The 10273-nt window shown below is 36.0% G+C and overlaps 1 protein-coding gene across 1 annotated transcript; it reads left to right on the plus strand.

Annotated features, from left to right (window-relative positions):
* Window positions 1–1735: 1735 nt before the first annotated feature.
* Window positions 1736–7918, plus strand: LOC121267337 (neutral ceramidase 2-like). Its single transcript, XM_041171193.1, has 10 exons — window positions 1736–2191; window positions 2611–3015; window positions 3770–3978; window positions 4571–4927; window positions 5628–5892; window positions 5971–6241; window positions 6344–6469; window positions 6639–6702; window positions 6874–7043; window positions 7215–7918. Exons 2-10 carry the CDS (start codon window positions 2669–2671, stop codon window positions 7761–7763), a joined length of 2358 nt encoding a protein of 785 aa, XP_041027127.1. The 5' UTR covers window positions 1736–2191; window positions 2611–2668; the 3' UTR covers window positions 7764–7918.
* Window positions 7919–10273: the final 2355 nt, after the last annotated feature.

Genomic DNA, 10273 nt, shown 5'->3' on the forward strand with positions numbered 1-10273 from the left:
AAGAAATATAAATATAAATTCAAAACCTAAAAAAAATAGGCATTTCACAAAACCATAACTACAAAAAGGTTTATATAATGTCTTAATTAATTAAAAAGTGGATAATAAAGTTTAGAAAACATAAAAATTAACATTATGATTTAAATCTTCACAAAATCTTTAGAGAATATTAATGATGACTGCATATAAAAATACTTTCTGTCTCTTCTTTTATGTTTAAATGTATTTATAAGTAAATATTATTTTTCTAATAAATCTTCCTAAGAATTAAAATTTTATCTATCAAAATATTATATAAATTCGTATAATTCGACTCGACTAAACTCAAGTTAGAGCATTAATAATGGTTATATTTTGATTAAAATTTAATTAGATTATATAAAAATTTATTATAATAGACTCAACAAATTTATAATATTTTTAATTTTGATTATTTTTATTGGTCAAATCTGACCCGTCTAAATTGCTGATCAAATATTATTTTAAATTAAAAAATTCCAAGTTGTTGATCTCGAGTTCTTCCTCTGGCAACAATGATCACTTCCTCCTATTTGCACACTCACCCCCTCCTTCTCGAACAGTTGCAACAAATCATAGCCTTGCAAGAGAGCTGATAAGTAAACTCGGAAGAAAAAATCTATACAATCTTTTATTATTTATACAACTTCCACAAATCATATATTTATTATTTTTTTTTATTTTTTTCTTTATTAAATATTTAATATATGAATAATAAATAGAAAAATTAAATTATTTTAAAAAAAATAATCTCAAAAAAATATTTAAATTTTTTTTAAAAAAATATTAAAATTAAAAAAAATATGATTTGTATAGGTTGGAGAGATTGTATAGCATTCCTCGACTCGGAATAGCTCATTCTGATCTGCTCCATTCTAACCGCCTTTTAACTCTCTCATTGGCCATTGTTGTTCCGACAAAATTTTATTTGTTAGAAAAATGTGAACGCTTAATTTTTTAATAATAAATAAATATTTAAATTATAATTAGAAATGAAATAAATAAAATGATCAAAGTTAATATTTTAATAAAATAATAATAGATTTAAAAAATTTATTATTTAATATTGTTGAAAAGTAATTAGTTAAATTATAAAAATGATTTTCTTAATTAATTTTTGTTAGACCGCTAGTTACTAGTGCTTAAAGCATCTAATGAACACTGCTGCATTTGAGGTTAGTTGATGCAGCGCGCTTCTCTCACTGCGCGTACTCAAAAGTTTGGGAAGTTTCTGGTGTGAAGTTGATGTGAAAAAACGATGATAATAAAGTGAATATAGATACAGGAAAAACAAGCAATTACACACGACACAGTATTTACGTGGTTCGACAAATTGCCTACGTCTACGAGAGCTACAGATGATTTTTATTTCTTGAGGAATCACAATACAATAGTGTAGGACGGCTACTGTTCACTCTGATCAAGTACAAGTCAAAAAATAAATCAATATATATGTTGTATGGCGAAAACCCTAAATTCAGCAGAATTAATGATGTTCGCTCGAGCGGCGTGTTGAGCCCGCGTCGAGCGAACCTGTTTCCCGCAATCGCTCGAGCCGTGAGTCGAGCGGTCATCGAGCGAACCTTTCTGACTTGCTTTTGCTCGAACGGTCTGTCGAGCTCTCTTCGAGCGAAGCTCTCTGACTTGTATTCGCTCTAGCGGCTAGACACTTCGCTCGAGCGGCGTGAACCAGATATGTGTAAACTCTCTAGTGTGAAGTCTCCATTGAATATGGATGTTCAGGTTTATCACTAAAACCCACCTACGCAACGGACATGTGTAAACTCTCTAGTGTCGGAGACAAAAGGTGCTCATGGGAGTCGTTGCAATCATAACCATAGCGAAGCAAGGAGAAAGATCACGACTTTTGCAGTACTATGAATATTGGTCATAGTATTGCCATGTTTATTCAAAATTTCAAATACTATTCAAGGCATGTTTATCCTTCGGGAGAAACCGTTCTAACTTCTGTACTATTTCTGTTTGAAAAAAGGTTCTATCCTTCCGCCGACGACCCACCCCACATTGGACAGAAGTGGAGTTTGTGACTTTGTGGTGTTTCGAATTCTCCACACTTTCTTCTGAGTAAATGTGCATGTAAATATGCATCTATGATCTATTGAAGCTGATCCTGACGCCACTGTGACACACAGTTCCTACTCTATGGGTTAAGGTAGCTCAAAACGTTTTCTTGTATTCAGCTTGTGTTCTTTGATTTTCTCTTCGTTTAGGAGTTTTTGGAAGTTTTGGATCACGATTTGCGAATTGAAAGCGCCAAATTGGCCTAGATGGATGTTGTCTCATATAAGGACAAGATGCTATTCTATTGTTCCTTTCAAGTCACGGAATTAGATGTTTATTGTAATACATACCCCTTTTTATATTGAGAAATGAAAGTTCTCAATTCATGATATTTGCTTTAGAAATCCTTGGACTCTTATTTATGCTCTTCTGAGATGCCGTTTGTTGGACTCTTATTTAAGCTATATGCCGGTTACAATACTTTGATGTTACAAGTAGTGATCTATTTGTGTGAATTAGTTACTCTTCTCTGACATATGGTTTATTTATCTTTCCTTTTGGGGGGTACAGGATGAAAAGAATTCATTGAAGAATATTGAAGTTTTTTTTTTTTTTTCAAAAGATAGCCATGGGGATTCTGGGTTTTCTCCGTAATGGCCATAAGCACTGGCCCTCTGCAACAATTTGGTTCCTGGTTTTCTTAACATTCTTGCTACATAATATTGGAGGGTCTTTATCAGCTTCCAATTACTTGATTGGTCTTGGAAGCTATGACATAACAGGGCCTGCTGCAGATGTCAATATGATGGGTTATGCGAATTCAGAACAGACTGCTTCCGGAGTTCACTTCCGGTTGCGAGCTCGATCATTTATTGTGGCAGAACCTCAAGGAAACCGCTTAGTATTTGTAAATCTTGATGCCTGCATGGCCTCCCAAATTGTTTCAATTAAAGTGCTTGAGAGACTTAAAGCAAGGTAGAAAACTCTCACTATGCTTCAGTCTTCATCTTTTTCTTTGTGCAGCAGTATCAATTTATTGGCCGAGCAGATACATAACATGAACCTTTTTTTTTACTATGAATCAATGCTTTACATGCTAATAAATTCCACCTAGTATATTTGGACATTTTCCTCCTTTGTGAGTAAAATCTTCAGCTTAAATTTTTAACCAAAAGTATGTACAGGCAGATATTAAATACCGATACAGTGGACAACATGTAACCAAAAACTTAAAACAATTTCTCTGTCAAGCTGCCATTTGAAATTTTAGATAAACCTCCTTACTGTTGTCTCCCTTAATTATCTTATTTGAACCGCATGCCAATGTTCCACCATTCAATAAAATGTTTCCTCTTGTTGACAGCTACCTCTTTTATCCTAGACAGCTTCATCTTAACATCGCCAGTATTTTCTTGAACCACACCCTCAACTTGCCAGGTTTTGGGATATCCTTTCCTTTCTCTCTTGCCGAATATGTAGATAGTTGCAAACCAAGCCACTCATGCTTTCATGTATGCAATAGCGTTTCTTTTAGCACGCCTGACAAGCCAATCCATTTCTTAGACCCCATGGAAGAATATACTTTGAAATGGCATATTATAATGAGATATTTTATCAAGGACATGGGTACTTAATCATAATGACAAGCCAATATTTTTTTCTTTGCTCTCACTGACTTGTTACCAATGGTCTTGCTGTTTGAGATCATAACATATCTTCCTTTCTTTAGGTATGGGGACCTTTATACAGAGAAGAATGTCGCCATTAGTGGTATCCACACTCATGCTGGTCCTGGTGGCTATCTCCAATATGTTGTATATATTGTAACATCTCTTGGATTTGTACGCCAATCATTTGGTGTCATTGTTGATGGCATAGAGAAAAGCATTGTACAAGCTCACGAGAGTCTTCAACCAGGGTCAATTTTTGTAAACAAAGGTAAGGAAGGTACATTGATATTTCTGTGCTCTGCTACAGCTTTGGGAAACATATTTACCTCTCAATCTTAGGTGCAAAATCTGTGCAAGATTGAAAAAATGCATACAACTGACATGTATTACCTGGGAGATGATAATATGAAGGAGGATGCTCTCTTGTTATTTTTGGTTTAATTTTAGGAACATACTTCATTGATGAAGAGAAGTGCTTCTGCATACTTATATGCAGAATAAGTGGACTACTTCCTTTTTATCAGAGAAGTTTACTAAATAATCAAGTTCTTTTGAGAAATTTTGGCATTGGTAACAATGCCTAATGCTTATAAATTCATAGCTGTAATGAATCAGTGTCGGACTGATTAGTTTTTATTTCTTTAGTGTTTAAATTTTTGTATGTTTATGCTTACAGTCATTTATATTTAGGCATATATGGCATTTAGGGTCCACAAGAAATATGTTGTTTCTCAGAGTGTGACGATGCATATTGATCATACCCCTGGCTTCATGGGATTAATTAGGACTTTTGTTTTTTTGTTTAGGATATGTTCCTTAATATTCTGATCCTTGATAAAAACTCCTTCACGATTCCACAGGTGAGCTTTTTGATGCTGGGGTTAACCGTAGCCCTAGTGCTTATCTCAACAATCCTGCAGGAGAGAGGGCTAAGTACAAGTATGATGTTGACAAAGAAATGACCCTCTTAAAGTTTGTAGATGATGCATGGGGCCCAGTGGGTAGCTTCAACTGGTTTGCCACTCATGGAACTTCAATGAGTCGTACAAACTCATTAATAAGTGGTGACAACAAAGGAGCTGCAGCACGGTTTATGGAGGACTGGTTTGAACAGAAGGATTTTCAGCAAGGTTTTGACGCTCTGCATTTCAATAATTCTGATACTGACAGAATCCCTCGAAGAGTCTCAAACATAGTTCCTAACCATAATGAAAACCGTAAGTGAATTCTCGTCAAATCACAGTGTATGGATATGGACTTGTATTAAGATATCTGGTAAAATTTGTAGTTATATTGTCATTAAACCATTGTGTGCTTTGCTTTTCTGTGTTTTTCAGGGAAGTCAGCCAGAAATCAGTTCCATCTAGATTATTTTCATTACAAATCTAATGTACCAAACCTCCTAGTAAACTTAATTTGAAAATTGCTGGAATTTATTTGCTAGCAGTCCAACTTCCTCATTGTAGTGTTATCACACAGTAGACTAGTAGACTAGGTATCTAGGAAAACATATTTCCTTACATTCAAAACAATAAATATATTAAACTGGTCTCTATCTTGATAGTAACGAATCTTATATTCTGGCTCCAAACTGAAACCAATGCAGATCAAAGAACTATCTTCATAGACCAGTAACTTCTCTCCTACAAGATCCACTTGCTTGGCTTTGGTTTATTTTGAAAGACTTGGGGAACTGAACGTTGAGGAGTTGGCATGTACCAACTTCTTAATATCAATCCCATCTGACAAGCTCAAATGGATTGTTTTTTCACTACTTTCTCTAGGATTTGGTCGAATTAGTAAATTGAAATTAAAATCGTTCACAGGTAGACTAGGTACACTGCATAGCATCTTGCACATGACCTTTCTTTACTTGAGAAACATACAACTTCATTGTATATAGTTCCCTTGAAACAGGAAGTGAGTTGATGAGACTTGCCAACAATTTTCAGTTTTCTCAAGGACAACCTGCAACAAGGTTTCTGAGTCTTGCAAGTCGGGTCAGGAATGCTTTAAGCCAAGCTGACAGGCCTCAGTTTGTATCTGCATTCTGTCAATCAAATTGTGGTGATGTAAGCCCAAATGTTCTTGGTGCATATTGCATAGACACTGGATTGCGTTGCGATTTCTCTCACAGTACCTGCAATGGTAAAAATGAATTATGCTACGGTCGGGGACCAGGGTACGTATATAAACTCTGAAATTCCTTAAAGTGTAAACTTCAAGTCTTGTTTTTGAACTTTTGACGTTCACTTGGCAGTTACCCTGATGAGTTTGAGAGTACTCGTATAATTGGAGAAAGGCAATTCAAAAAAGCTGTGGAGCTTTTTGATAAAGCAACTGAGCAACTAAAAGGGAAGGTTGAGTACCGGCATTCATATCTAAATTTTTCCAACCTTCAGGTCACACTTCCTAAAGCGGGTAGGGGTCACGAGGTGGCAAAAACATGCCCAGCTGCCTTGGGCTTTGCTTTTGCTGCAGGGACTACTGATGGCCCTGGAGCGTTTGATTTCAAGCAGGGAGATAATAAGGTATGAAGTTGCTGGCACATGTTTAATCCATCATTATACAATGCCCTTGAATAGTGAAACACCAATAGTATGATTTGATTCTTTTCTTGGGTGGTTCTATAGGGGAATGCCTTCTGGAGGTTGGTGAGGAACTTGATAAAAACACCGAGTCAGGAACAGATCAAATGCCAGAATCCGAAGCCTATTCTGCTTAATACTGGGGAGATGAAGGCACCATATGACTGGGCAGTGAGTATTTAATTTGGTTCTCACTTTATATAAACATTGAAGAAGTCTACAACAACACTCTGACATTTCTAAGGATTGTTGTCTGTGGATCAATAGGCCAGTGCTTTATATATCTTCCTTTATGGGTAAACGGTGTTACTGACGTCCATAAATTGAATTGCTTATGCAGCCCTCAATACTTCCAGTTCAAATTTTGAGGATAGGGCAGCTTGTGATTTTGAGTGTACCTGGAGGTACAACAACCCCAACGTACTCTTAGTAATTCCTCATTAGAATTGTACCTCAATGCAAATCATGTTGTTAAGCAAATGGTACTTGGAAATAAAAAAAATAGTAATAACACGTGCTAGATCATATAGTGACATGGGTTGGTATCAGACCCTTGATGATATTATTTCTTGCAGAATTTACAACTATGGCCGGCAGGCGCCTTCGTGATGCTGTCAAGACTGTGCTTACTTCTGGAGGTAGTGGAGAGTTTGACAACAATGTCCATATAGTCATTTCAGGGCTTACCAATACATATTCACAGTATGTGACCACCTTTGAGGAGTACCAAGTGCAAAGATATGAGGTTTGAATCACCATTTTCTGTCATTTATAGTATTCATTTTCTATCCTAGTGTTACAATATAACCTTGGTCCTCAAGAGAAACAAAAGGTTCTTCTAAGAATGGAAACACATTTGGAGAACAAATCCTTAGAGCATTATATAAATTATCTTCTGATTAATTTTTATTGTCAGGGAGCCTCTACACTGTATGGTCCACACACACTAGATGCCTACCGTCAAGAGTTCAAAAAATTAGCTGCAGCTCTCATCAGAGGCCAAACTGTCGAACCAGGCCCGCTACCACCAAATCTTCTTGACAAGCAAATCAGCTTACTTCCACCAGTAGTCGTCGACGGTACCCCGCCCGGGGTGAATTTTGGGGATGTCAAGACTGATGTCCCTCCAAATTCCACCTTCAAAAAGGGTGGAATAGTTACAGTCACCTTCTGGTCTGCTTGCCCAAGAAATGACCTTATGACCGAAGGCACATTTGCACTGGTTGAGATCCTCCGGGACCAAAAGACATGGACCCCAGCTTATGACGATGATGATTTCTGCCTGCGGTTTAAGTGGTCAAGGTTTGCAAAACTTAGCCCTCAGAGCCATGCAACCATAGAATGGAGGATTCCTGCATCTGCAACCTCAGGTGTGTACCGGATAAGCCATTTTGGTGCTTCAAAATCACTTCTTGGATCAATCCGCCATTTCAAAGGTTCATCTAGTGCTTTTGTTGTGGCGTAGACACGTGGCAATAACATGTCTTTCACTGCTTGTGCTCAGTTATAGAGATCCTGTAAATTAAAGTAAGTAGACAATTTATGAACCTTTTGCTGATAAAAGGATGTTTCTGAATCGGTTTCAGAGATATCAATGTTTCGTTCCGTCCGTTTTCTCTTCCAATTGATGATCCATCAGGTATAACAAAAGTAAAGATTTGAGCGTGATTGTCTAAAAGAAAGGACCTTTGTAATTGCTTTAATTCTTGTGGGAAATTGCATATAAGATTCTTGCAGGAGAGAGAATATTAGATTTTGACGTGGATGGTACAGGAATAATTACGCAAGAATGGGCTTCAAGACTTCCCATTACAGGGGGGAAAATAACAATTGACTCAGGTGTTGGAATAAAAGGAAAACCTCGTGACAGTATGTCAGTACTAGGAGTAATGAAACAAAAATCAATGAAACATGAAGTTGCTCCGTCAACTAAGCACAATTAACTAACGACTAAAACTGAAAAATTAAAAAAAAAATAGTAAACAATAAAAAAGAAAAAGAAAGGAAAGCATATGAATCTGCATCCGCACATAAGGGTGTCAGTATTGATACAACCTATTAATCCAACATGAATACGAGACGAAATTAGTAAGTTTTGAATTGATGTTAACGGATTTGGGTCAAAACGGGTTAATCTTTTAAGACACGATTTATTAACAGGTTACTAACGGGTCAACTCGCTTAACTCGTTAGTGACCCGTTCAACTTTTTACTCAAAATTACAATTATATCTTTTTTTAATTTAAAAACAAAAATACTCTAATCCTATTTCGTATTTCGTATTTCCTAATTCTCTCTCTCAGTTGAGTCAGTTCTCACGAGTCACGATTGCCTCCTACATTTTCTCTAGATTGTAATTTTAGTACTTTTATTATTTGAATTTTAATTTTAGACATATGTAGTTAGTTTTATATTTTTTAGAGATATTATAATTTTAAATTTTTTGTGAAATTATATTAATCATGTTAAATGAATTATTTTGATCAATTTAAATCATTTATATAAAATGGTTGAAATGGGTTGACACGGGTCAAAACAGATCAAAATGAATCATATTATGTCGATATATTTTTAATTAATTGTTAACGAATTAAAACGGATGGTGTCGAATCAATCCGTTACTTTAATACGTCTGGTTAAGATTTGAAAATCTGATCGATAAACTTAACAGAGCAATATTGACTCAAGTAGCCGTTTGGAACCTCCATGTGGGCGCCATATTATTCTCTCATCTTCTTGGCTTTTCTTTGCTTCCTCTTCTTTACAGTAACCAATCACTGCAACTTTACCATAAGCTGACATAACCCAAATCCCATTAGAGTTTCTAATTGCTCCGTGAGATTCCTGAGATCATTCTGTCATTAGGATGTTTCATGCTGATTACTTCCGAAAAAACGAGTCGCAATCCTCTGCGATGTGCAAAAGTAATTAACTTTATCAAATGAAAATACTTTATGCAACTAAAGAGAGGGAAAGGGGATGACGTAGAAGAGCGAAACAGCAGATGAGCAGAGCTTAAAGAAGGGGACCTGATTCACCCAAAAATCCCCCGCCTACGGTTCCTTTCCTTTTCCAGAGATTCCCGTTGCCCCATATCAACTCGCTCTCTTCTCTCTCTCTGCCCTATAAATCCCCTTATTGATCTCCCTTTCCTCTCCTTCTTCCATTTTCTCACACAAACGTGCTCCTCTCGGACTCGTTTTCGGCCTCGAAGTTTGCGCAGGAAATTATAAAAGATTAAAGAAATCTGTGAAAGTTCTTCCTAATTAAATCTCACTGTCAGTTATAAAGTCAACATGGGTTAAGTTTGTTATTTTGTTAATAGGTTGAAGACCCGTTGCCATTCATACGTCAAGTCTTAAACCCAATTCTAGATCTTTGAGATAATGTTAGAATATTGATAAAAGCGATTAAATTTACCGGTTCCTAGCTTTCAGACAAGGCGTAATTAAATGCAGGTTCGAACCTTGACTTCGCTCAATCTACCGTTTCAGAAAAATGAGAGAAAAAGTTAGCATTTTGCTTATTGCTTAGGCTTTTGGCACAATTAGTAATTTATCAAGTAGCAGAACCATGGTGAAATGTGCATAAGTCTTGCAATTGAGGCTTTAGGGTGTTCAAAACAATACTTACAACCTCTAAAATAACTTTGAACCTTAGCAACAATGTTATGAGTATTTCTTTCGTTATGTATCAGGTTCGTAAAGTGGCTATGAATTCTATTGATAAATCATACCATTGTTTACAATTCAAGCGGTAGTGATACAACTTGTGTTATGCTGTGATACAAATTTTGTAACCAGTAACACTTCAGTTAATCAATGACTCCCTGCTCCATTAGGGACAATACGGGTGGTCATAAGCCAAGTCATGCTGATTTCTCTACCATTTTTAATGTGTTTAGTCACCAGTGATATATTCATTATAATTGCTGAGTTCTTTTACACGAGTTCTAGAGTTCATTTATTTAGCAGA

This window comes from Juglans microcarpa x Juglans regia, chromosome 5S (assembly GCF_004785595.1).
Source record: "Juglans microcarpa x Juglans regia isolate MS1-56 chromosome 5S, Jm3101_v1.0, whole genome shotgun sequence".
NCBI classification, from domain to species: domain Eukaryota; kingdom Viridiplantae; phylum Streptophyta; class Magnoliopsida; order Fagales; family Juglandaceae; genus Juglans; species Juglans microcarpa x Juglans regia.